Source organism: Chaetodon auriga, chromosome 15, assembly GCF_051107435.1.
Source record: "Chaetodon auriga isolate fChaAug3 chromosome 15, fChaAug3.hap1, whole genome shotgun sequence".
Classification (NCBI taxonomy): Eukaryota; Metazoa; Chordata; class Actinopteri; order Chaetodontiformes; family Chaetodontidae; genus Chaetodon; species Chaetodon auriga.
Genome location: NC_135088.1, coordinates 5,354,879 through 5,380,832, shown reverse-complemented (window position 1 = coordinate 5,380,832; position 25,954 = coordinate 5,354,879). Strand labels below are relative to the sequence as shown.

At 46.9% G+C, this 25,954-nt stretch overlaps 3 protein-coding genes and 4 non-coding genes across 11 annotated transcripts; 5 read left to right on the top strand and 2 right to left on the bottom strand.

Annotated features, from left to right (window-relative positions):
• Positions 1 to 228: 228 nt before the first annotated feature.
• On the bottom strand, positions 229 to 1,553 carry LOC143332774 (heat shock protein beta-11-like). The gene has a single exon (XM_076750558.1). It carries the CDS (start codon positions 1,325 to 1,327, stop codon positions 686 to 688), a length of 642 nt encoding a protein of 213 aa, XP_076606673.1. The 5' UTR covers positions 1,328 to 1,553; the 3' UTR covers positions 229 to 685.
• Positions 1,554 to 2,602: 1,049 nt separating this feature from the next.
• Positions 2,603 to 2,675, top strand: trnaa-agc (transfer RNA alanine (anticodon AGC)). The gene has a single exon. It is a non-coding gene; the product is annotated as a tRNA-Ala (tRNA).
• A 964-nt stretch (positions 2,676 to 3,639) lies between these two features.
• LOC143333264 (early growth response protein 1-A-like) lies at positions 3,640 to 6,819 on the top strand. Its single transcript, XM_076751284.1, has 2 exons — positions 3,640 to 4,442; positions 4,947 to 6,819. The coding sequence occupies exons 1-2, from the start codon at positions 4,235 to 4,237 to the stop codon at positions 6,254 to 6,256; spliced, it is 1,518 nt and encodes a 505-aa protein (XP_076607399.1). The 5' UTR covers positions 3,640 to 4,234; the 3' UTR covers positions 6,257 to 6,819.
• A 1,556-nt stretch (positions 6,820 to 8,375) lies between these two features.
• Positions 8,376 to 8,448, top strand: trnav-cac (transfer RNA valine (anticodon CAC)). The gene has a single exon. It is a non-coding gene; the product is annotated as a tRNA-Val (tRNA).
• Positions 8,449 to 8,639: 191 nt separating this feature from the next.
• On the bottom strand, positions 8,640 to 8,712 carry trnav-aac (transfer RNA valine (anticodon AAC)). Its single transcript has one exon. It is a non-coding gene; the product is annotated as a tRNA-Val (tRNA).
• Positions 8,713 to 8,886: 174 nt separating this feature from the next.
• Positions 8,887 to 8,959, top strand: trnav-cac (transfer RNA valine (anticodon CAC)). Its single transcript has one exon. It is a non-coding gene; the product is annotated as a tRNA-Val (tRNA).
• A 1,313-nt stretch (positions 8,960 to 10,272) lies between these two features.
• znf346 (zinc finger protein 346) lies at positions 10,273 to 16,805 on the top strand. 5 transcript variants are annotated; one of them, XR_013078256.1, is made up of 8 exons: positions 10,273 to 10,431; positions 12,647 to 12,750; positions 13,386 to 13,481; positions 13,612 to 13,762; positions 13,870 to 14,112; positions 14,209 to 14,308; positions 14,421 to 15,679; positions 15,814 to 16,805. XR_013078256.1 is itself a non-coding variant. In XM_076751173.1 (7 exons), the coding sequence occupies exons 1-7, from the start codon at positions 10,338 to 10,340 to the stop codon at positions 14,590 to 14,592; spliced, it is 960 nt and encodes a 319-aa protein (XP_076607288.1). In that variant the 5' UTR covers positions 10,273 to 10,337; the 3' UTR covers positions 14,593 to 16,805. The 5 variants fall into 5 exon arrangements, 1 of the variants encoding a protein (XP_076607288.1); XR_013078254.1 differs by having other exon boundaries at positions 14,421 to 14,967; positions 15,049 to 16,799; XR_013078255.1 differs by having other exon boundaries at positions 14,421 to 15,179; positions 15,221 to 16,799.
• Positions 16,806 to 25,954: the final 9,149 nt, after the last annotated feature.

The window sequence follows — 25,954 nt, the reverse complement described above, 5'->3', positions numbered from 1 at the left end:
AACCCACAGGATTGGATGCTGCCGTCAGTTTCAGATTGATTGACAGGTCTCTTCATGCAGACATTAACAGTAACTGAGTGAATGTTTTCTGATGCTGTTTGAGGTTGTTTACATCAGTAAACAGGTGATCAACAGGATGTTTATTCGTTTAATGCTACTGTTTGAAAGAGTGTGATGAAGAAAGAAGTGATTTCAGAAAAAGGGTCAGAAGAATATTCATGAGAAGATGAGAAAGTCAGTTTAACTCCTTCATCAGTGATGAATATTTATTGTTTTCCTGAACAGAACTCATGAATAAACGACTGTAGTCCTGAACAGACGAATATTTATAAGAATAAAGAAAATAAGATTAAACATCAAGAAGTTATTGAAGCAGTTTATTAACATGCAGCTCAATAATGTGGAAAGTATTAATGTTTGAGATAATACAGCACATCGTTATGTCATTAAAACGAGTCGAATGATTTCAGATATTTGACTTTAGTCCTTCAAAGAGTCCTGATCCTCCATCGTTTCACCAAAATGACTCAAACTTCAGTCTGAGACACTAAAAACATCACAAGACTTTTGTTAAAGTAAAGAATTAAAAATTAAAGTGCAACTAAAGAATATGAGCTTCTTGTTCCGTCCGTCCATCAGACGGAGTCAAACCTGAACAGTGAAACAACAGGACAGAGGAGACACCTCAGCTCTGCTCAGCAGGGCTCTCTGAGGAGGAGCTGCTGCTCCTCTCTGGCTCCCCGCTGGAGGAGGCGACGGCCGGGGCGGAGGTGACGGATATGGGGACGACCCTCTCCTTCCCATCGTTGGCCGTTTTCTCCCGGGGCGCCTGGATCTGCAGCCGGCCGCCCACCAGCGAGCACGTGACGGTCTCAGGGTCGACGCCGTCTGGTAGGTCGAACTCCTGCCTGAACTCCTGGCAGCTGTAGGAGTACGAGCCCTTCTGGTCCTCCTTCTTCTTCTCCGTCCTGCCGCTCACCCTCAGTTTCCTGCCCACCTGTTTTACTGACAGCTCCTGTGGGGAGAACTCCTTCGTGTCCAGGCTGAGGGCGAAGCTGCCTCCGTCCTTCCCCAGCTCCTGGAAGGCGATGGGCTTGAAGACCCCCGTCAAGGTCGAGGTCTGGTCGATCTCCTCGAAGATCTTCTGGTGCAGCTTCTCCATAAACTCCATGCTCTGCCTCATCTCCTGCATGTGGCGGATCATCTCCTGCTCCATGTGGAAGAAGAGTGGCCGGGTCTCAGGCCACAGGCTGCGGACGGGCCAGTGCAGGTCCGGGAAAGGCCTCATGGTGATGGGGGAAGGCTGGAAGACGCTGGGACACAACATGCTGAGGGTGGTGGAGGTCTGCTTCAGTTTCAGTATGGAATCTGTCTGTCTGTCTGCCTGATGTCCTCTGTCTGCTGTTTATATACGCACACACACCCCGCCAGAAACTTCCAGCAGCATTCCTGCGTGTGAGTGTATGTGTGTGTGTGTGTGTGTGCGTGTATGTGTTCACAGTCTAAATGCAGCCCTGCTGGTATTCCTGCAGCCTGCTGCCACATGCCATCACATCCCAGCTTTGTTCTATTTCTGCTGCAGGACTCTGTCATGGTCTTTATAAAGCAGGTGAACACACACACACACACACACACACACACACACACACACACATATCGTGAGTCACTGTACAAGAATACAACGAAAAGCTGAATTTTCCCTAATTTCCCAGCGTGGATTAATAACTGGACTGTCTCACCCAGTCTTTACCTGGCTTAGCATGGCTAACAGAAAGCAATGAATGTCTGTGTTTATGTCTGGTCAGCTTTGTGGTCCTTGTCCTCAGTTGGACATGTCTTTCCTGTCCGTTCTTCTGTATGTGAGAGCATCTTTAATTGAATTAAAATTCCCATTCTGTTCACAGTTGATTCAGAATCAGCTGACTGAACAGCTGATTCTTCTCCTCCATGAGCATCAAACCAGCATCATGTGAACGTTTTCCTTCCAGTACGTGATGACATCATGACGTGTCGTTTGTATTTGTCTTGCAGACCTGTCAGCCCTCCAGATTTAGGATGTAGTGATTTCAGGATTCACCGTGTGTCTAAATGTGAGGGGCCGTGGTCGTGGTCGGTGTTGACAGGTGCTGATAAATGAGGTCATAGTGCGTTACTTCATCACTGAAAATCCTTACTGACATCGCTTCTATTTATTCCAGTGAAATAACCCGCTACTCCCGCCCTCCCATTTCCAGCCAATGACATCTGTCCCACATTCATTTTCAGCCAATCAACTGTCACCTGTCACGAGAAGGCGCGACAGGTCATTTACAAACATGAAAGGCATAAAACAAATGAGCAGAGCCAAATAAACAAGGCACATGAGGTAAAGATGACTCAAAAAGAGATAAATAATGAAACTAGAATCATAACTCTTTGTTGTTGTTTGTTGTTGCTTAGAGGCCATCCCATATTTCAGCTCTTCTTGAGCTCTGAGCAGCAGCTTTTCGTCTTTTCCTTTCAGAGTACTGAGGTGACTGTCGACAAGGTCCCTCTAGAAAAGAGACCATCTAAAACTGGCATTTTTCATCTAAAGTATGATGACACGTCACTAGCTAGTATCGGGGGATTAGCTCAAATGGTAGAGCGCTCGCTTAGCATGCGAGAGGTAGCGGGATCGATGCCCGCATCCTCCAAGAAGATTTTTTTTCTGTCATCCGCTGACGTGAGGGTAAATGTTGTTTGTTTGAACTTTTCAGCGCCGAACAACAAAGACTGAAAGTAGAAAACACAAGTGGATCTCTTACAGGTAACTGAAGTAACTACGTTTTGAAGCGCTTTCCCTCCGTGGGTGGAACAAATTCCTCAGGAAGTATTCAGAAGTATAAGTACTAATACTACAGTGCAAAAATACTCTGTTACAAGTAGAAGTCCTGCACTGAAAACGTTCCTGAGGTAAATTCAAAGTACTCAGTGCAGAAGAAGTATCCTGTGTATTTTTACTACAGTCAGCCTACTTTAACTCCATAAAGCTGATAATACTGTTGTACTTTAACTCTTCGTTTCAATGCAGGTCTTTTACGTGTAGCAGATTATTTGTACACTGTAGTACTGCTACTTTCACTGAAGTAAAGGAAGAGTAAAAGATTACTTGTTCCATCACTCGCGTACACTCCTTTTTCAGAAGACACGATGTCAACACATACAGTAACTAATGGACTTCATTTACTTCAGTTCTGAGTACACATTTGATGTACTTTTACTTTACTTGACTACTTTATACTTCTACTGCATCACCCGTCCGAAGGGAATGTTGTACTTTTTAGCTTTATCTGACAGCTGCAGTTACTTTGAAAATAATCCGTTTATAAAATATGACACGTGACTGGAGTTTAAACTACAGCAGTACAGAAAATACTTTCACCTCAACCAGCTCCTCAAAGTACTTTACTTCTAATACTTCAGTGCTTCTTTGCCGTCAGTCAGTTCTGAGCTGCAGGACGGGACGGGACCGCCCTTGACTCGCAGTCCGACAGGAAAGCACCCAAATAAGGCCCGAGGAAGTGATGACGCCCTGGACCAGCTCCATGTGACGTCCCTCAGAGCCTTAAAAAAAACCTATCGGAGCTGTGACGTGTCTCCGGGGTTTCCGGCCATGGCGGCTGGCCGCTCTCCATGCGCGCCGTTACCGGCTGCATTACGGCCGACAGCCACCGAGCCGGACTGAGGTCTGGAGTCTACCGGATCGTTCACGCTCCAAAACCCGCAGCACAAAGAACGCAGACAGCAACGGAGCGTCCGCGCACTGCGGAGCCTGCACGCTCACCGCTCTGCCCAAATATGGGCTTCCCTCCTGCCATATTTGGGAATGTACGTCACGCAGGAGTCTTTATAAAGCCGGGAATCCTCATTGAGGGAACCTGACAGAGCTCAAGTTCAAGTTGTCATCCACACGTGAAAACACCAACCGGAAACAAACACTTTCCCGATGACTTCACCCACAAAGACCCGAAAATAATCCTGTCAGACATCTCAGCCCGGGACGCCGGACCCCGGACCTGAAGACCCTCCAGCATTGGCTTCCTCCGAGCATCAGCGCCCCCAGCAGCAGCGTCAGCCCGGCCAGAGCGCCTCACCGCGGGATTCAGGAGCGGACAGTGGCTCAGCCCCCGTGCAGGACCAGCCCGGTGCTCAGGAGCTCCAGGAGCCGCCGAGCTCCACGCCCTGCGCTTCTCGCTCTGCTTCCTCCAGAGAGATGGCCGCGACCAAAGCGGAGCTGCTCCTGCCCGCCCTGCAGATCTCCGACCCCCTGGCCTGCTTCCCGCCGCCTCTCTCCCCGCTGGACGGGTACTCGAAGCTGGAGGAGTTGCAGATGCTGCTGCAGAACGCCGCGGCGGGAGGCTCGCTGCTGGCCGCGTCGGCAGCGGAGGGAGCCGGGCTGCTGAGCGGAGAGGAGTACGGAGGTGAGGAGCGGGAGCGGGGGTGGTGGTTGGGGGAGGTCAGCAGGGAACAAAATCCTCAAGAAACAGGAGACCTGCATCAATGTTTCCAGACAAAGTGAACTATTCACTTCACTGTGTGAATGAAGTCCTGATGGTTGTTTGTTCTGCTGATTTCATGACTGAAAGTTTGATGAAGTGAAATAAAATCAGTGTTTTTATTCTGGGATGTTTGACTGATAAATAAACTGATCCAACATGCAGCCAAAATCTAAAAATTCAGGTGAACAGAGAGCAGTTTGTGTTCCTGTTACTCTTCATCCTGAACAAACTGAATATTTCTGTCAATTTGAAAACGAATCAGCAGTTCTTAAGATAATCTTTGCTGATAGTCAGCTGACTCACTGCAGCCAATCAGATCAGAGCAAACTTCCCTCTCAGGTGCTCCAGGTGTGGTTGATCAGGTAATCAGCTGCTTCCTGTTGGAGTGACTTGTGTCTGACCTCTTCTTCTTTTTTTCTCTTGCAGACTCTCTGTCAGACCTCCCGGACCTGCAGGGTCTCCCCCCCCTCACCCCCCGCCTCCCCTCTCTTGCCTACAGCGGCCGCTTCACCTTCGAACCTTCGAACACCGTCTCCAGTGGCGGCAACCTGTGGGCAGAGCCTCTCCTTAGCCTGTTCACGGGGTTGGTCAGCATGGCGGCTCCTCCCCCTGCAACCTGCAGCCTCTCCTCTTCATCATCAGTGACAACATCAGTGACATCGTCACCATCGCTGTCCCAGACAAACTTCAGCTGTGGCTGCGGTGATGTCACCTCAGTCTTCTCTGCGACGCCAACGTACACCACCGCTGCTGGCTCCGACCTGCCCGCCCCCACCTCCAACTCCCAGCCAGCCCCCCAGGCCTTCCAACCTCAGGGCCCCCCTCCAGCCTACCCCACCTCCACCTCCCGATTGGGCCTCCAGCCGCCCTCCCTGGTGGTGCCGATGCTCCCAGACTACGTCCTGTCGCAGCAGCCACAGGATGGTGAGCTGGGCCTGATCCAGGACCAGAAACCTGTGCTGTTGCAGGGCCTGAACCCGCCGACGGCACAGCCTCCTCTCACGCCGCTCTCCACCATCAAAGCCTTCTCCTCGCAGATCCAGACGCAGCCTCAAGGCACAGCCTCTGGCCCCGCCCACCACGCCCAGTTCACCAAATCCGGCCGGAATAGGAAGTCCCCCACAGGCCGACAGTGCAAGACGCCACCACACGAGCGCCCGTACGCCTGCCCCGCTGATGGCTGTGACCGCCGCTTCTCCCGGTCTGATGAGCTGACACGCCACGTGCGTGTGCACACGGGCCAGAAGCCATTCCAGTGCCGCATCTGCATGCGCAGCTTCAGCCGCAGCGATCACCTGACCACACACATCCGCACACACACCGGCGAGAAGCCATTCGCCTGCACCGAGTGTGGGCGTAAGTTTGCCCGCAGCGACGAGCGCAAGAGGCATGCCAAGATCCATCAGAGGCAGAGGGACCGCAAGGCCGACAGGGACTCCTCCTTCTCTGCTTCCATCCCCATTAGCAAGCCCCCTGCCTACGCCTCCCCTCCCACCTCCTCCCCCTGTTCCTCCTACTCCTCCCCGACTCACAGTGCCTCCTCCCCTGCCACCTCACTATCCTCCTTCTCCTCCCTCAGCATGCAGGCTGCCTCCCCCTGCTTCACCTCCTCTTCCACACTCTCACATGTCTACACCTCCTCGCCATCCCCCCACCTCTATTCCTCCTCCTGCTCCTCTCCCATGGGGAGTCCTCAGTCGGAGCTTCCTTCCCCCCACAGCTCCAACATCTGCTGACAGACAGAAAGTCCACCTGTGCCACTGTGACCTTTGACCTCAGACTGAAGTGAACTCACTTACCTGACCGTCCACGTTTTATTTTTGTGTTTGAGACAAGGTCAAAGGTCAGAGGTCAGCAGACCTGAGGAGGAAACACCTAGCTGTGTTTTAGAAACTGCTGCTTCATTTTGAGCCTTTTCAGCCACCGTAGTCGAAGCACAAACACCTCTGAATTCAAAATGACGCGCTGGACGTGACCTTTAACCTGCAGCAGCGAATAAAAACTGACTTTAAAAACAACTGACAGAACCAAACTTCATGGAGAAAAGTGGTGAATTTAGGAGGCTTCAGAAGAGTTTCATGTGTAAATGAGTGTAAATGTGAGAACTTTTGGAAGTGGAGGGTGTGTACATAATGTTTTTTATGCAGTATCGTGTACATACATGAACATGTACACAGTTTTTACCTACTGCGTAGGTTCTAGGATGTTTGTATGTTTACATGCAGGTCAGTGATGGATTTTATACTGAACGTGTTTCCTCTTTAAAGCAAAGAGCTACGAGAATAAAATGTCAAAGTCGTTCTGGTGCTTTTATTCTGTGAACAGTTCAGTGGATTCATATGAGGAGCTTTTATCATTACATCATCTGTTCGTCTGCAGATGAGGACGGTGTGACACAGCTGAAAGCTCCAAAACAAGACAGACCTTGAGTGGAGGTCGTTTTCTTGGCTTGCCAATAATAATAGCCGAGTTTAATGCAGAGACAGAAAAAAGAAATATTAAACATTTGAACACAAACCAAAGCTTTATTTAAATAAAATAGACTGTTGATGCTAATCAGGAACTTTGGCATCAAACACGGCAGATTTCTGTTTACTGAGAGTTAAACATTTAAAGTCAGGCAGCTATGGATGAGCTTTAATTCAACAGAAGAAGAAGAAGAAGAGGAGGAAGAGGAAGAAGAAGAATGTGAGATGAAATGATGAAGCTGCCATAAAGATAAAAGTCAGAGTTTAAGGTGCAGCCTGAAGAATGACAGTTTGACACACACACTTCCTCTGAGGGACTGTCAGCAGTAAATCCTGTGTGTGTGTGTGTGTGCGTGCGTGCGTGTGTGTGTGTGAAACAGCCAATGAGATCAGACTTTGTCACTGGCAGCTCAGCCAGCTCTCTGCAGGAAAAACAACACAGCTTCAGCCCAAATATGGTGTTTCCTGTCATTGCAGCGGATGTCCTGATGCTCAAATAGGGAGCTTCCTGTTGGCGGGACACCCGGACACCGTCTATGTGTGTGTGTGTGTGTGTGTGTGTGTTTGTGTGCGTGCGTGCGTGTTATGTGACGTAACAAGTAGACAGACAGGGTTGGCAGGTCAGACTGGAGTTTGTGTGTGTCTGTGTGTAAAAGTACTCCAGTTTCTGTTTCTTTATTCATGAACCAACATGTGATTCATGTTCATGAATGAGTGAAATGGAAAATCACCCTGTCATTTCTCCATTGAAGGAGAGTGAAAGAAAGAAAGTCAGAAAGAGAGAAAGAAAGAAAGAAAGAAAGAAAGAAAGACAGACAGACAGACAGAAAGGAAGAAAGAAAGAAAGAACGAGAGAAAGACAGAAAGAAATGAAGAAAGAAAGAAAGAAAGATTTCTGTCTAAAGTTTTTGCATCATGAAGCTGAAACAAAATGAGGTTTTTCCTGACAGCAGGATATAGTTATAATCTCCTGCTCTGTGTGTGTGTGTGTGTGTGTGTGTGTGTGTGTGTGTGTGTGTGTATGTGTGGTAACAGGTGTCAGGTAACAGAGACTTTTTCCAGGCACAGTTGTGCTTGCTGTGATTGATCACTGTCAGAGGGGATCCACTGGATTAATGTTCACTTTCGCTGCTGCTTTAATAACTCATATTTTATAAGATGATCACGTCAAATCAGCAGTTCTGACCAATAGGAGCAGCAGGTCGCGCTCACACCTGTGCAGAACAACGCACGAGCCTCCTCTAGGGGTCTCCACAAGGTGCTGTGCTGCCACCAGTTCGCCTTGTCGACGTTTTGCTCAATGTTTGAAATGAACTGAAGTACAGCCAGAAACGTGTCCGTGTGTCTGGGTCGGTCTATTCACGTTTACAAGACACACAGTGCGCAAGTTTCCGTAGTGTAGTGGTTATCACGTTCGCCTCACACGCGAAAGGTCCCCGGTTCGAAACCGGGCGGAAACATTTAACTTGACTGAAGCGACCAGTTCGACATGAAGAAAGTGAATGGATGGACAGGAATATAAGAGAATGTATATATAAGGAAGAAAACAGACGGAAACATATGATATGTATTTAAATGAGTTAAAGATAAAAAAAAAAATTCACAAATATTTTACGATCGTAAAAAATGGGATAAAACAGAAAGAAAACGATGTTTCCGCCCGGTTTCGAACCGGGGACCTTTCGCGCGTTAGGCGAACGTGATAACCACTACACTACGGAAACTGCTAAGCTGCTCTTTGTGGTATATTTTTTATACCTAATCATAGGCCACAGAACTATTCATGACATATCTAGCATTTGTTTTTTACGTCCAATTTAAAAACAAGAAGATAACGGCAACTTTCCGCCGGACAGACAAACGTTTATATTGTCATGGCCTACAGTCTATGTCAGTGAGTTTCCGTAGTGTAGTGGTTATCACGTTCGCCTCACACGCGAAAGGTCCCCGGTTCGAAACCGGGCGGAAACATGTTTTGATGTCAGCAGATAAATGTCTGAACGTTTATTGAGTGCGTAGTGGTCGGTTTTTGTTAGAACTGGATTAACGATTAATTGTGTTTGGTATATTTTATTCAGGCCATGTTCTCTCCCACTGAACTACTTAACGTGATGATGGAAGTGTTTTCTTTTTGCGTGCTTCCTTTAGGCCGTCATCATCCATGTGTTTAGTAAAGTACAGAGTTGGTCTGCTTCAGATTGTCTGTGGTTTGTGATAAGAGCAGCTCGTCTCCTCCTGAAAGCTCAAGTTTAAATTTCCGAAACACTCTGAGGACGAACTTCTTAAGCACACATTACAAACACTTTGCTGTTTGTTTCTCACCGTCTGTGATTCTTCATCCCATAATATTCTCCTCCTCCTCCTCGTCCTCCATGAAGCTTTGGATCTCTGTGACACAGTTTTAACCCAGTCAGTCCCCAAAGGTATCGTCATTGTCTAACCTTTAAACAATCAGGAAAAGGTAAAAAGGTGTGTAAAAAACGGCAGGTAGGTCTGAAAGAGAGTAACACTACGGTTAGAATCCATGACAGTGTTGAATGACCAATGATCACCTTGCTGAGGTGAGTGAGAGCTCCAGGTCCATCACTGAAAAGCAGCTTCTGTGTGGACATGTGCACCATTAAGGCTGTTTGTCTCCATCCAGTGGCAGGTTCTGCAGAGAAACTCTGGTGACCTTGTCAATGCTCAAAGTCTTTAACTTTTTTGGACCATTCAGCCACCTCAGGACTCTGAGCTGCTTCTTCCATGTGTGGACAGACTTTAGTCAGTGTCAGCAGCTTTTTATCAGTGTGAGTCTCATCCCACCAGCAAAGTCAAGAGATTCTTAAAATGCCGGGAAATGGATTCCACTCACACACAGCTGCGTCTTTCTGGTTCCATCACACATTTCTTCAGAGGGAAATTGAACACTAAAGACATAAAGGTGTGGACAGAGGAGAGCGCATTGAGTCCTAAGGCAGTCTCTGGACATCATCCTGTGAGGACGAGAAATGAGCTGTTGTTTTAAAGCACTTGGAAGAAAAGATGTCGAAATATATTTTTATGTGTGGAATTGTATGATCTTTTGAATTATCTCTTTAATTAGAATTTCTACAAATCAAAATGGCATGAGGGATCATTTGTCTAGGAACTCTGACGAGCCAAAGAGCACTTGATGAAGTATAACACTAAATGTTCGAAACGAGAAAGTTAAAAACTTCAGAAATATCGAAGAGGCCAAAATTCCCACCTGCCTGAATGATGCACTGTGACGTAATGGGAGTGGGCGGGATCCGACGTTAATCCCGCATTGTGTGACCAGAAACGTTCAGCAGCTGTCATCGAGCATCAGTCAACCTGTCTGGAGCGCATGCGTACTAGGACGCCGCTGGTTGTAATGGAAATCATGGCCGTCGCGATGCAGAGCGAGGATTTTCCGTACTTACCTTCGGGGTTGGCGGAGGGTACGGCCTGTTTCTTTACTAACTCAGCGCTTATTTTAAAAGCACACTGCGGCAGTGCACGAAGTCACAGTCTGGGCTAATTACCCTTAAAATGCCACTGTTGCCGTTAGCTCCTAAGCTAATGTTAGCCGGCATTGCAGTGTGAGGGCAGCGGGTTTGCTGAACTACGCTAAGCTAAGATAAGCTAGCTGTAGCCGTTTCGGCTCCAAGGTCGATGAGAGCATGTCTGCACCCGCTGTTGCTTCAGCCTGATTGTGAGTGGATGCCTCTGCCTGCGGACCAGAGGAGCTGCGGGGCCGCTGCATGTGTCAGGCCACGGACTGATGCTCTCAGCTGTCATCCTGCTGTGTTTGCCGCGTTAGTAACGTTCACACATGGACGACACAACACGCTCTGCCGCGGAGCTCGCGGATGGACAGCCCAGTGCTGATGTGTGTACTGCTGATGTGAAGCAGGTCACAAACATCAAGCAGCCGGGGGAACGTGACAGTGTGTTGAACGGTGGTTTGACAGTTTGCTTCCCTGACCTGAAGCTGTGAGGCAGGAATGAATCATGGATGCCTCTGATGTTACCTGCTGGCTTGTTATTCACACATTGACCGAGACAGTCTGCCACAAACTGTCCTGGAGAGCAGCTGACAGTCACCTGTTAGCTGAAATGCTAATAAGTAGTGATGGCGAGATGGACCCTTGAAGCCAAAAGGTTGACAGAAAGGTTCATTTCTCGAGGCTTCATGTGCACACAAACCACCTGCTGGTCAAAGACTGTTAAACAGACATATTATAGATATATTCTAGTAGCGATGGGTCGTACCGGAACCTATAAGTTATAGGTAACTGTAATTGTAATTTTATCAATTTGCAGTACACTCAAGACTGTCCTGCGGCAGTGCAGGCATGGGAATGATTGCCAAGAAAAAGAAATCAATTCATCTTAATAAATGAATTTCAGGTATCGTTCATGTATTCATTCACATAAATAAAATTAAACACTTCAGCTTGGATTAAAAGAAAAGACAGTGAAAAATACAGTACATTGCTTAACAAACATAAAACACATGTAATAATGTTACTGAAAGTGGACGTATTTTATTGGGAGACATCAAATCAAAATGTTTCCACACGGGGAAAACTTTCTCTTTCTCACAGGCTCCATCAAAATAAGCAGCAGTATAACAAAATGCACCTATATGTCACACAAACCACCAAACCGCCAACACTAACCCACGAAGTGTGAGCGGATCCATTGTGGTATATATATATGTTCATAAATTGTGCCAACACACGGACCAGTCCCTGAACCAGCGAGCCTTTGAACATCAATGACGTCACTCGCCCTAAACGACACAAGCATCGATATGCGCTTCACTAAATATTTCCGGGGTTTGTTGACACACGCTCCAAAGCATCGGCATGGTATGACCCATCGCTACTAGTCAGCACTGGTATGAGTTGATGTGCTGGAGGGAAGATGTAAGCAGATCTGTCCCACAGCTGTTTGACATCATGTCCATGTTACAGAAGTAGAGACGTTGTGAAATACAGCACTGAGTGGAGATTGATCTATTTATAGGCCATGTTTTAAAGCAGCACGTGTTGACTGAAGTGCTTCACAGAGAAACTTAAAGCTCAGTCGATAAAAATGAGACATGTCAGGAAGCTTCCAATCGCGTCCAGCTGTGGAGACGATTGTCTGTGATGCAGACGACTCTTTTCTTTATCTTAACGTCTGAACTGGAACACAGCGTCCTGCAGACGAGACGCCTCGTCCAGCAGCAGCGTGGCGACTCTCTGTCCAGGCGCTGTGTTAATGTCTAAACACCTGGAAACAAACCGCCTTAAAACGCTGAAGCTTTAGCACACAGATGAAGCCAGAGACGTCCATGTCTGCTGATCGTGCTCCTCCAGACCAGCTGAGAGACATCACGTCACCACACATCAGTCATGTCTGAATCATACATGAAGCTCAGACTGATGGTCCTGCTTCTGTCTGCCAGCGTGACGTTCACAGATCAGTACCAGCACGTTTACTATACGTTAACACTGTTACTCGCTCAGGCAGCGCTGTTGAACAGTCGAACGCCATCAATCTCCAGCAGGATTATTGATTGAACTTTTGCCACAGATTCATATTTTTATGTTTTGTGTTCTACTCACATTCCCCAGAAGGTGTAACCTGATTTCAGACCTGCTGTTTCTCTCTCCCTCCCTGCAGTAAATAAGATGATAAAGGAGCACAGCGACCTGTTTTCTGACTCTCAGTGTAAAGTCTGCAGCGCTGTCCTGATTTCTGAGTCTCAGAAGTTGACTCATTATCAGGTCAGTGAGCCCACAGACGTCACTTACTGTGACTACGCTCATGATACGAGCCGCATGACTGTTATTTAGAAGGTAGAAGACGCTTTGCATCACAGTAAGGCTTTATCATTAGCAGAAGAAGTCCACATGAAGCTGTGAGGGAGAAAGTCAGATCTTCACTGTCGAGCTGTCAGACAGCAGACACAGAAAAGTTAAGCTGACCACAGATCAGCTGTGACGCACAGAGGAAGAGGACGAAGAGACGATGAAGCTGTTTTCAGTGAGGACACGAACATGAGGCAGAAGGTTTTCACAGCATTTGGAAATGAGCAAAGCTCTTCATCTCAGTAGCAGCTGAGAACCATTTTTCATGTTAGTGCTGATACAAGTTTCAATGCTGGTCCGTAAATTTTTCTTTGTTTTGATTATTAAACGTTTTGATCCGTGAAATGTTTGCAGGAATATTCAGAATCACAAAGACATCTGATTTATAGTGACGTGAATGAAACAAAAGCAGTCAGTCTTTGTTAGCGTCAGAGGGATGAAGTGAAGCTCAGGTTGATGTAAAGATCCTTTCTTCAGATACTCAGAAGCAGGTTCTGCTGCAGCGTGTCGACCGTCCTCCCTCTGATTAACATGCCAGTTTCTCTCTGCAGAGCAAGAAACACGCCAACAAGGTGCGGCGTTACCTGACGATGCAGAGCGAGAAGGAACCCGAGCTCAAGAAGCTCAAGTCGTCCTCGTCACCCAGCGTGAGTAGCCTGAACCCTAAGAGACTGACAAACCGGTGGACAGACGGAGAACAGGACAGACAGAGAACAGATAGAACAGACGGAGAACAGCCACAGGTGACTGACAGTCTGCTGCTTGTGTCTTTGTCAGTGGGACTGTAATAACGGAGATGCCAGCCGGTTGAAGGTGTGTCACGTCTGTAACATGACCTTCTCGTCTCCTGTGGTGGCCGAGTCACACTATCAGGGCAAAGTTCACGCCAAGAACCTGAGGCTGAAGAACGTCGGTGCTCAGAGTCCAGGTCTGTTTCACTCTCATCCTCCAGCTTTTTACTTCCATGTTATTGTTATTTGTTATTTTCACGTCTCGGTCGATGGTTCTGAGCGTTCTGCCGTGTCTCCTCTTCAGCCGTAGCTTCTCAGACTCCAGCAGCAGCTCAGCCGAAGAAGAAACCTGTGGACGAATCGAGCAGCGCGCCGTCGACGGGAAACAACAACAGCAACAACAACAACCCCGACCGCTTCTGCTCCATCTGCCAGGCGTCTTTCAACAACCCGCTGATGGCCCAACAGCACTACGTGGGCAAGAAGCACCGAAAACAGATGACCAAGCTGAAACTGATGGAGACGTACGGCCCGTCCACAGCGCCAGGTCGTCCATGCAGCCGGAGCTGCTGCTGCACTCACTCCTTTACAGACAGATACCGCCGACTCGGTCTGAAACTCCTCCTGTTCTCTGTGCCCACAGCCTCCACGCTGAAGGGCTACCCCTGCACCGTCTGCAGCATCGAGCTCAACTCTGTGGAGCAGTACCAGTCTCACATCAGCGGGGCCAAACACAAGAACCAGTAAGTCAGCACGTCCCTGAGCTGGTTTTAAAGACTTCATGGTATCAGTTCTTCTGTTTTGACCTCAGCAGTCAAAAACCAGAAATGATCTGAAATGTCTTTTTGTTGTCAGAGTGAAGAAATCGGGTCTGAACACAGCAGAGAACCAAGAACCAGCAGAACAATCGTACAGCGGAGACAACCAGTACACGGCAGCAGACGACCAGTACGCCCCGGGCGTGGACCAGTACACAGCTGGAGAGAACCAGTACGCTCCCGAGGACACTGAGTACCAGTTCACCTGAGGCTGGACTGGGACGGACTGCTGAGGCTTCAGTCAGGACTTGGAACGACATACAACAACCAGCCCCTTTAACACATCAACGTCAGCACTCCCTCAGTAGGTTTCCCCAGACCTGCACCCGGACCTGGACCTGGACCTGGACCCAGACCTGGAACAGCCCAGCGTGGTATTTTATCAGTTTAGGTCAAAAAAAGAAAAGAATCTGTGTTTGTTTGTTTGTTTGTTTGTTTGTTTTCTCCTCCAATGAGAAAAGCTTCATTTGCACATTTGTCAGTCAGGATGAAGGTTCAGCTGCTTCCTGCTTCTGTCACAGACTGAAAAACTGACTCTGGGTCAGCGAGGATCATCCGGACGTTTGTCCAGATGCTGCTGCTCCGTCAGAACTTCACTTTAGGAAACACGTTTTCTAGGAAACCTTTTCTTCTGATTGAAATCGATTCATTCTGTCCGATCAGAGTCCAGATCTGACCTGAGGTCTGTGCTCTCAGTGTTCTTACTGGGACAGTCCAGATCCTGATCTGAGTCTTTTATGCAGGGATGCTGCTGATGTTTGTTTACTCGAGTCTTAAATCTGACGTCCAAATGCTGGTCGTCCTGTTTCAAAACTCTTTGTAGGCGTAAAGGGACAGTTAGGCATTTCAAAGTGGGTTTGATGGCGTTCTCCTCAGCCGTCACTGTTTCCTCCATCAGCGCAGAACGTTAATGACGTGCTGCACAAAAAACAGTTTAATCCTCTAAAATGAATCCACATCAGCTGTCTGCCATCTTTGAAATCCTCCCTCTTTCCTCTGGACCTCATCTTCTGAACTGTAGACCCTCCTCCAGTCTTCCTCCTCGTGCTGCTCGCCGTATTCTGCCGCAGATCAGCTGTTTGGGTCAGAAGGTCGAGCTTGAGGTCAAACTGGATGTCTGTGAAGATTTCTGGGATGATTGCTGTTCTGTGCTGCTCTAATGAAGACGTGTCCCATGTAGATTTCTCCGTGTTCTGTTGATTTTGGCCTTAACCAGCTCTGGAAACAGACATCAGTGAGACGCCGCCATTGTTCCTCTGAGGAGGACCGTGAAGAGCTGCTGGACGCGACCTGCAGGTAACAGACCAGGAGCAGACGTGCAGCTTCCTGTCTGCCTGTTTGGCGTGGAAGGTTTCCTCTGGTCTGCACAGAGCGCCGTTTCACCAGCACCGACACAAACTTCATTTTACGTTTTCGTTTTCTGTCTTCAGCAGACGCTGAACATCTGAGCCAACAGCTGACCTGCGGCGCGCTGTGGCGAGCGGCATGTGGAGGAAGAGGTAAGTCCTATGGTCGAGGAAACGTAGTGCCAGAGGAAAAGGCTGCCTGATGGTGCCGAAAATGATGAATGCGATGCTGCTGCGTGTCACAGCAGGATGTTCCTGAGCTTCAGTGCACCTGATAGTAACACCTGTCCACAAAGGGCCGAATGCTGCAGGTGAAACACTGAACAAACACCTGAACCCCACTTCAGGAAGCCTGAACTGTCCCTTTAAATTGGGTTTAACTGGAAGTCATGTGATCAGAGTGAAGGTTCTTACCTGTCAGATGATCTGCGAGCACTTCACCTGCACACAGCTTCGATCCGAGCGACGACGAGCTGCTGAATGTTTGATTTCACTGAGGACGCACAGATCGATTGATCGGTCAGTCAGAATGTTACTGATTATCAGGCAATGGTGGAAGGTTATTGATCACAGAGAGCCAATCACATCCTCCGTCTATCAAAGCTGATGTCATGTTTTAAAGAGGAAGAGGTGAAAGGAACTGCAGTGGATTTATCAGCTGCCGCTTCATCAAAGTAGAAGCTTGTTTTGTACTTTTGTGTTATTTGCTGAGTTTATTGAAGGATTTTAAAAGCTTTCGCTCTGAAACGAGGCTGAACTCTGAACTCTGTAATTACTGTCCATAGAGAGATGATATTTAACGCAGAGGTTTTCCAGTGATGTCAAACTAGGAAGTGATGTCAATGTTAGCAGAATAACATTTTTTTAGTCCTCACAGGAGACGACTGCTCACATATTTCAGATTGAAGGTTTTATAGGACAAGGACTTGAATGCATCGTGACGTTCAGGTGTAAAAAGACAAACGCTTGTTTTCTGTTTGTGTGCTCGATGTTCTGTGGTTTAGTTTCTTTCAGTCTCAGTTGTGTATAACTGACAGAAAATGCAGATGTGCATTAAATAAAGTTTTAAGAGCTGCTGGGTCGTGTTTGTCCTTTGAAAATCAGGTGACATGTTCCACCCTTCAGGTGAGTCTGTTTCTTTTATTCACCATCTCCATGTGTAAAGTTTGACCCCTGACGAGTGATGACAGACCAGAAGGACTTGACCGGTTTTATCAAACGTGGTGCTTCGTGTGTCATTTTGCTCGTGCTATCGTTGCTGTATGTGTTGTGTGCGGCCGTTCTTTGTGATTCTGAGCTCTGTAAACTGAGTCCAGACCTCCACCCCACCGACCACCTCCGGGATGAACTGGAACACCCACCGTGAGCCCGAGCCGTCGGTGGTCCTCAACAGCAGCCTCGTGGCTGAATGGGAGCAAATCTGTGTTTCCAGTTCCAAATAATGTGAGAAGGCCTGAGAGCTGTTAGAGCGTCAGATGAATGAGCTTCAGTTTGGAATGAGACCCTCAACAAGTGTGTGGGTGCGGTTTGTTGAACAGTCTCAAAATGATTTGCTTATAAAGAGAAAACAAGAAGAAACTGACGGTTAACCGACCACAGACTGAGCCTGGGGGAGGACACTGAACCCACCTCATACCTCTGCATCCACAGGGGGGCGCTCTGACTCTGCTGGATCAGCTCAGGGCTTCTGGTCGCTGTTCAGGGTTCAGATTTCAGGGGCTTCTTCCTCATTCGACCTGTCAGGAATGAGCTCAGAAAAACCACTCGTGTGTCACCTGGAGGAGGATCACCGACCTGTGGAGGTCCTTGTTCAGGTGTGTTTCAGGCCAGGTTTACCTTGATTGACAGATGTACCCTTGTTCCATTTGGGGCGGCTCGTCTAACCTCAGTTCAGCAGGATGAGCCGTCAGCAGACTCATATACAAGAACCCACAACTGGAAAAACCAATGAAAGAGGGAAAAACACTTTGCTTTCCCTCAGTGACGTCTTGTTGGCAGTGATTATTTTATGTGTAATATGATTTATATGTAGTTTGACCAAAAAAAAATGTCCAGTTTACATGGTATTTGTGACAGAATGTCAAAAAACAAACACAAACAAACAAACAAGCTTGAAATGGTCCCTTCAGAGATCTGTGAGTGAAACCTGAACAAAGAGCTGCTGTGAGTCTTAAAGCAGCTTTTATTCTAACAATCAAACTAATGACGGGCGTGAAAGTGTTGAATCTTCACTTGAAACTGCAGCTCACCTTTACACCTGTCAGGTCATCATTGATCTGTCTGGACACAACTTCACTGTTCAGCTCCACAGCGTTGCTTGTGGCTCAGCAGGAAGCTTAAAAACCCACTGAATTCTACCCAATCAGCAGAGTTAGCCACAGGAAGAGTTAGCTACTGACAGGAAGAGTTAGCAACAGGAAGAGTTAGCCACAGGAAGAGTTAGCTACAGGAAGACTCAGCCACAGGAAGAGTTAGCCACAGGACGAGTTAGCCACAAGAAGAGTTAGCTACTGACAGGAAGAGTTAGCAACAGGAAGAGTTGGTAACATGAAGAGTTCGCCACAAGAAGACTCAGCCACAGGAAGAGTTAGCCACAAGAAGAGTTAGCCACAGGAAGAGTTAGCTACAGGAAGAGTTAGCCACAAGAAGAGTTAGCTACCAACAGTTAATACATTTATTGACTGTAGCGCTTTAAAGCGTCTGACACCTTCAGGATTCTGCTCTCAAACTGTTAGCTAGCTAACGAGGCTAGTAGTGGAAGCTAGCCAGCTTAGCGTGTTCGCGTCACTGCAGCAGCTGCTGAGTTTTTTTGTTTTGTTTTTTTTATTGTTATTGCCACAGGTACAGAGCATATATACATACAAACAAACAAACAAACAGTCGTCAGTATAAAATGGCTCCAGCTGACGTTCGTTCTTCTCTCAGTTGCACTGATGAGGACACCACGAGAACAGCTGACTCACATGACGGGAAGCATGCAGCCAATCAGCTCAGGGATTAGCCCTGACTCCACTGCAGGCTGTGGATTTATACTGCTGATGAGCCACAGCACCACCTAGCTGCTGCCTTAAGGCTTTTGAGGTCACAGTTACAGTCCATAATAATCAACGATAAGATTCATAGCTGCAGGTAGCTCACCTGTGCTGAGGCTCAGTCCAATTTAAGAATAAAACACCTGTAACACTGAAACAAAGCTTTAGATTTCTGCTGTGACAGTTGACTTTTTACCTCAGTCCCTGATGTGTTTGTGGAGCATCAGCGTCCTGATGTCAGTTCAGTGACATCATGAAATATCAGCTGAGCGATAATTAAACTTTCATTTAATTAGTTCATTTTAATTTAGTGATAACCTCTTCTCGTCTCACATGTCTCATCTCGGTGAAACTCGACTCGCTGCGTGTTTTTATGTTTCGTGTTTCCGTGACGACTCATCAGCTGATGGTTGTTTGTATGATGTGATGAAGCGTCCTGTTGTGTATTTTGCATGAAGTGTGCTGTTTGTGCGCTGACAGGTGAGGCGTTCAGGTGTCGCCGGTGTCCGCTGTTTAAATGTCAAATATTGCTGCATGTGACTGTTTATCGTGTCGAACCGTCTGTTTAATCAGTACAGCTGAAGATTTAAGAGTCAACAGAGAGACAGAAGAAGAGAACAGAGGAGACAGACAGAGAGACAACGTGAGACAGAATCAGGACAGAAAAGATTGACAAGACGAAAGCAAACACAAAGCCACCGCGTTCAGGGAGATTGTTGTCCTGAAATGGAGACATCCGGAGGCCAAGACATCGCTGTGTTTGACCGAGGAACAAAACAGCCTCCCCCTCCTCCTCCTCCTCCTCCTCCTTACATGGAGGCACAGGTGGCTGAGCTGCACACTGTAAAAAATAGTGCTCTCCACCACTGACCAAAGCCTCACAGAGATGAGTTCTTATGAAGTGAATCACTCTTCAGCCGCTCAGATAGTCTGAGTGAAGTCTTGGTCATTGAACGCACCTCAGTCCCCATTCACGGCGTGAACAGCAGTTCATCGCGCTCTGAAGGTTAAAGCTGCAGTAATAAATATTTCCTGTTTCCTGCTTCACTGTCGGCAGTGTGTGAAGTCTGTCTGATGAAACGTGACGAGCCATAGTGCCGAGCTGTTATGGCTCAGAGAACCGGAGTTAGATGAAGAAGATGTTTTCAGAAGAGGACCGGCTGGTTGTTTGGACGAACGTATGTCTGACAGCTGATTCCTGAAGGAGGTGGAGGAGACCAAACACAGAGCTAAAAGAGCTAGAAGAGAGACAATACTGGACTGGAGATATCAGGAGACACAGATAGACTCCACATCATTTGTCATGTTACATGTCGTCTTTGAGAGGCAATTCTGTCAACTTCATGAGGAAATCATTTTTTAGTGTTAACATAAGAAGTGGGCTGACGTCAGCTGATCACAGCAGGAACGTCCTTCTTCTTCTTCTTCTTCTTCTTCTTCTTCTTCTTCTTCACGATGTACAAACTTTTTCGTTCTCCAAGCTTCTCTGAACCAACAGCTGCTGACTGATCTGGAATCTGTTTTCTCTCTTTCTGCTGCTGGTGTGAGGAGCTCTGCAGGGAGGAAACATCCAATCAAACCTGGCGTACAGAGCAGCCTGTCATCAGCTCATTTCCCAGCATGCAACAGGCCCATGTCTCCTCAGCCATCAGTCAGCAAACCACTTTGTCACTGACAGGTGTTCAGGTAGGCAACACCCACATGACATGTGTCGTTCTGTCTGTTCGCTCATCGTTTCATCACTTTGTCTGCAAGTGTGTGTGTGTGTGTGTGTGTGTGTGTGTGTGTGTGAAAGAGAGAGAGTTTGTCCTCTTTTTCTGTGTGTTTCTCAGCCTCTGCTGCAGGTGGCTGAGTGCTCAGGTTACAAGTGAAAGCACACACACACACACACACACACACACACACACACACACACAGACTGCAGGTTTTCATCACTTTTGGGGACATTTCATAGACTTACATTCACTTTCTGGAGACTGAGTCTAATCTTAACTTAAGTCTTCACTCTGAAATGTAATGATTCACATCGTGGGGACGTGCATTTTGTCCCACAGTGTGACTGTGTGAACACATTTATGTCCCCACAACGTGAGGAATACAAGGCCACACACACACACACACACACACACACACACACACACACCTCCTTCCATGACATCTGAAAATTCCGATGGATTACTTCTAATTCTTGTGACAGATGGACAACTGGTGGTGTGTGTGTGTGTGTGTGTGTGTGTGTGTGTGTGTGTGTGTGTGACACAGAGCAGCTGGGAGCATGAGGTGAAACCTGTAGCAGACCAACCAACAGGCTGCTGGGACAGTCAGACACCTGTTTAACCCCCCCCCCCCCCAGCCCCAGACACTCGATCTGTGGGAGTGTGGAGGACAGACACAGATGGAGGAGGGAGGGCAGAGCAGGAGAAAACAGCTGGATCAGCTGAATGTTTCCGGTTTGTTCAGGTTCCTCAGGACTGCTCAGAGACCTGCGAGGCATTCAGGGACGATCGGTCACTTCTTAATGTCTGTCCAGCTGTTGATGACCAACGCCGACGTGCTGTCATTGATTGATGTTACCAGATGTTAAAGCTCTTCACTTTTCGTCCACAGGAAGTAGTTTTATCCTCTGATGGTTCAGAATGAAGAAACTTACAGCTCATTTTAGGAGAAACGTTGCGACTTAAGTTTATTTCTACGACGAAAAATGTCCTTCATCATTTATTAAAGTACACCATGATGCCCTCAATTGACTGTTTTAACTGTTTTAAATGTTCTCAGTTTACAATCAAACCAGATTTAGACCACATTTATGCCTGATCGACTAATTGATTAACTGTTTCCGCTCTGTAGTATTGTGTGATTGTTCTGATCAGTTTGCTCTAAAGAAGATTGATCTTCCTGAGCGACCAGAGGCCGATCAGGCTGAGAAGCAGCACAGTTTCTGTGATGGAACAGGTGACGACAGCTCAGCTCTGACAGTTAATCAATACCTGAATAATATGACAGAAATTATTCTGATAGGATGTGAAGAAATACACAGTCTCGATGGCGGCAGGAAGAAGAATCTGGTGTCCTCGATGTTCTGGGACTTGTGTCTGGATCTGGACTCCTGAAATACATGAGCAGTTTGTTGAGTGGGTGGATGCTGCTGCTGTTCACTGTGTGATGGTCGTCTTTATGGAGAACCCTCCAGATGAACCTCTGAGCCGAGCTTCTTGAATGAGCCTCTCCTCTTACAGAACTGGACTCGCCTGTTCGGCGTCTCCTTGATTTATTCTTTGTCGGAGCGTTTGCTGGGAGACACAGCGCAGACGGAGGACAGGAAGCCGGGTCGGCCTCCCCGCCGCAGAGCTCAGAGCCAAAGCCCAGTCAGACAACAGGTGAGCGGTTACGCTCCCAGGCACGTCTCATTGATATTCTAACCTACTGCACTTTCCCAGGCGGAGGACTCCCCTGTGGAAACACATGACCCCCCCCCCCCCCCATGGCCTGCAGCAAAGTGAGAGTGTCTGCAGGCTCAGGAGCTAACTTCACCAGCATGTGTGCTTTCGGAAAGATAAACCCATCTGCACTGCAGTGAATCAGTATCAGTAGTATCAATAGTATCAGTGCAGATGATTTAGTGTAACAGCAGAGGTGAACAGCAGGAAGAGGAAACAGATTAAAGTGCAGAAAATAACTAAGCCCATAATATTGTTTACTCCACTTGATCCACCTGACAGCTACAGATACTGAGGGGGCTCAAACTTCACGAGCTAAATGTTTCCGTCAGGAAGTGGAGGAGACCAAACACGGAGCTCCAAGAGAGAAGACTGGACTGACCTTCATCAGGTGACTCAAACTCGACTGGATGTGAAATAAACTGTCTGATCAGGAGTTTTTCAGTGTTCTTCAGAGTTCTTCAGTGTGTTTGCTGCTCCTTTCTGCTGGAAACAAAAATCAGTTCTTGCAGACTGAAGTGATTTTTCTGTTAATTCTTCTGACTGATTTTTACTTTGTTGTGTTACTGATTCTAAAGTCCAACTAAAATGAAAATGATTTTTTTCTGCCTCTCACTTTTCTGTAAGAATGCTAATAATTAGCCGGTTAGCTGTAGCACATTGAACAGCATGAAAACTCAGCGAGGTCTGTTTCGATGTTTGTGATGTTCATGCTCCTGCAAACAAAACACTGGAAAACATTTACTGGGAAAGAAAAAAAGTCCAGTTTTGGTGTTTTTTCCTGTCACTGAGTTCAACTTGTTGCTTCTTTCTGAAGACGACGGGCCTGAAAACAGCGAGTTTCACTCAAAACAATGATGTCCTTTCAGGAGGTTGCAGGGCCGACCTTTGACCCTTCAGGTCACTGCGGATGTCCGCTGGCTGTGCAGGCTTCTCTGCCTCACCTGGCGGTCGAGGAAGCAAGCTGTTAGGATGAAGAAAAGTCTGCATTTCACAAGCTGACAGACAAAGAAATTGATCAGTTATTGAGAAAAAATACAAGAGAAAAGCAGAAAATAAGAACGTAAGACTCTGAATGAGCTTTCTTTGGTTCCTTAAAGCGTCCATCCGTGTCTTTTACCAGGACACAGTGATTCACCATCTGCTCGTCGGGCTCAGAGCTTTGCTTCACTGATGATTAAATGTCTCGTGGTTGGAGGTTTGAGCTCAGGTTATGGTGAGGTGGGAAACAGGTAGGCTGGTAGCCTGGAGCGCCACCAGCTGGACGAGCGCCGAACAGGAGGACGAGTAATTTTCTCATTTCTAATTTAACATCCAGTTTACTGAAGTAGACTTCAAGCAAAGCGAGTGCTCACACTGAACGATGAGCAGGAAACAGATTCAGAAGCTGAATATTTTCATGTTTTCTCTAATGGTATATGTAGGTGTCCTCCAGAAAAAGGCAATTTAATACACTTATCTACATAAATATCTATATTTCTCTTTATGAAATCTACATTTTGTCCACCTGTGTTCATATTTAAGGTGTCTGTACGTATATTTTAGCTGTATATCTTCATATTGAGCTCATTTACTGTATTTTTCACTTCAAACTCTTTCATATCCACAAAATGGCCAATCAGTGTGTTCAGAGTCTCATCGGCTCTTTAAAGTGTCAGTCATTGACTAAACTGGTTGTGATTGGCTCAATCTTCACACGGAAGAAGAGAACAAGGCCCTTCATTTCAACTCACACTGTGATTGGCTGCTCTGGTTGCTAGGCTTCATATGGCAGCTCGTAATTGGTCCGCTGTCATTTCAAACCTGGTACTCCACAGAGGAACTGGAGACAAGATGGCGTCCGTCTGTGTTTGTGTCTGGCTGCTAGTTTGAGAGCAGAAAACATGTTTCTGTGGACGATTTTCACGTTTTGGACTAAATGTCTTCACTGCAGTGGATCTTCTGGACCTTTGTGGACGTTTCACAGTGTTACTGTTGAAGTTTTATTGATCTGTGGATCAATGAGAGACGTCAGTGGTGAGTGTCCTCCATGTTTGCTCTGTTTTGAAATTAGCTGTTTATCTGCTGTTGGTGTTTGTTGAGCCTCCTGCTGTGAAACGCAACGAGTCAATCATTGACGTGAATCTGAACGGTGTCTCATATGAGGACAAATGGGAACATTTGTGTCTGTATTTGGGAGGACCATTAAACAACCCAGCCCACTGACCACCTGTTTGAACGGTAAGCAGGTGACGTTACTCTGATGACGCCAACACTTCCTGTCACCAGGTGTGTTCATTTGCTCACAGTGTTGTGTAACCATCATCTCTACAAGTGTGTGAATAACCTGCTTATGTTCTGTGTAGACATCATGTGATCAATATGATTACGTGATCAGCACCAGCATGAGGCTCATAATGGGAGACTGTGGGTGTGAACAGGTAGACTCAGGTGTTGTCTGTTAACAGGAAGTTGTCAGTAGATGTACAGATGGTTAAAGCGTGACTCAAAGCAGATGGAGGCTTTTGAACAGACAGAAATGAATATTTACTGATCTTTAAATGTATTTATATTTGCATTGAATTCCTTGAGTTGCAGTAAATTACACTCTGAAGGAGCACTTCCTCGTTGTCAGAATCTCATTGGCTGCGATCGGCTGCGATTGGCTCGATCTTTAAAGACAACATATCTCATGTGTTTGCTGGAGTTTTAATGTCTGCCAGCTCATTTGAAACGATAAAACATCTTTCTGTGGATTATTATAGTTTTTCTGTGTCACTGGTTGGGGGATCACTGCGAGTCTTCTGAGGTAGCTCACCACAGTTTTTCATTGGTTGTCGTTGGCATTGATTGTTTCTGCTGGTGTTTCCTGACGTGGACCAACTGAACCACAAAGAATCTTTTCTTTCCATCGATGTGTCGCGTCAGTATAAAAGTATAGCAGCTGCTGCGTTCAGTGTTAAGAAACTAATTAAAAATGTCCCCTTTGGTTTACCATACTTCCTGTTGTTGTTGTGTGCTTTTCCAGCTGATTGGATGGATGTAAAGATCGTCTTGGACCTGTCTGATGGACTCGACAGAAAGCTTCCTGAGAAACGAGTCAAACTCATCTTGTCTTCTTGTTCAGCTTTAAAATAATAGTCTCTGTAAATGTAGAAAAGAGAAGTTTAGCATCCCATGTCTTCATTTAAATATTTGACAGCTTTGAAATGAGCTGGAGGGACCGACTGAATGTCCTTCACAGCCTCCTCTTCATCACTTGTCCTCCAGATTTGAGCTTCTGTGTCTCAGATCAGGATAAAACTTCAGATTCAGACTGAAGGGATTATTTGCTTTGGTGCTGATAAGAAAAAAACCTCCTCTGTCTGCCTCTGTTACTCTCTGAGGGAGAGGTTTCACCTGCCCAGGTGAGACTGAGCCACCTGTCAGGCCGTCTTATTGTCCAACAGGAGGAAGCTGCTGTCTTTACCTCCCCAGTGATGGTTGAATGTGTTTCACTGCTTTTCCATTTCCTTTGGTGTGACCTGAGAAGTGTGAAATAAGCATAGTTTTAAAGTGTTTGTTGTCTTTCTCAAAATATGTGAGAGACTTTTTAGAAACTTTGGTGTTTTCTGCCACATGTGGAATCAGTCCATTTTAAAGAGTTTGTGGACACCTCAGATCCCCTGAAGCCTGTTGGTAAGAGGCTTAAGTCCCCCTGCCGGGAGGAGCAGGAAGTAAAGGATGATGGGAGGGAGGGCAGGAAGGACGAGGGAGTCCCTGATGTTCTGCTCCTCA

Excerpts from the sequence above, each read along its gene's own strand:
- LOC143332774 (XM_076750558.1), bottom strand. The coding sequence starts at position 1,327 with ATGTTGTGTCCCAGCGTCTTCCAGCCTTCCCCCATCACCATGAGGCCT.
- LOC143333264 (XM_076751284.1), top strand. The coding sequence starts at position 4,235 with ATGGCCGCGACCAAAGCGGAGCTGCTCCTGCCCGCCCTGCAGATCTCC. Across the intron at positions 4,443-4,946 it reads GAGCGGAGAGGAGTACGGAG|ACTCTCTGTCAGACCTCCCG; the intron begins GTGAGGAGCGGG and ends TTTCTCTTGCAG.
- znf346 (XM_076751173.1), top strand. The coding sequence starts at position 10,338 with ATGCGTACTAGGACGCCGCTGGTTGTAATGGAAATCATGGCCGTCGCG. Across the intron at positions 13,482-13,611 it reads AGTCGTCCTCGTCACCCAGC|TGGGACTGTAATAACGGAGA; the intron begins GTGAGTAGCCTG and ends TGTCTTTGTCAG. Across the intron at positions 14,309-14,420 it reads GGGGCCAAACACAAGAACCA|AGTGAAGAAATCGGGTCTGA; the intron begins GTAAGTCAGCAC and ends TTTTGTTGTCAG.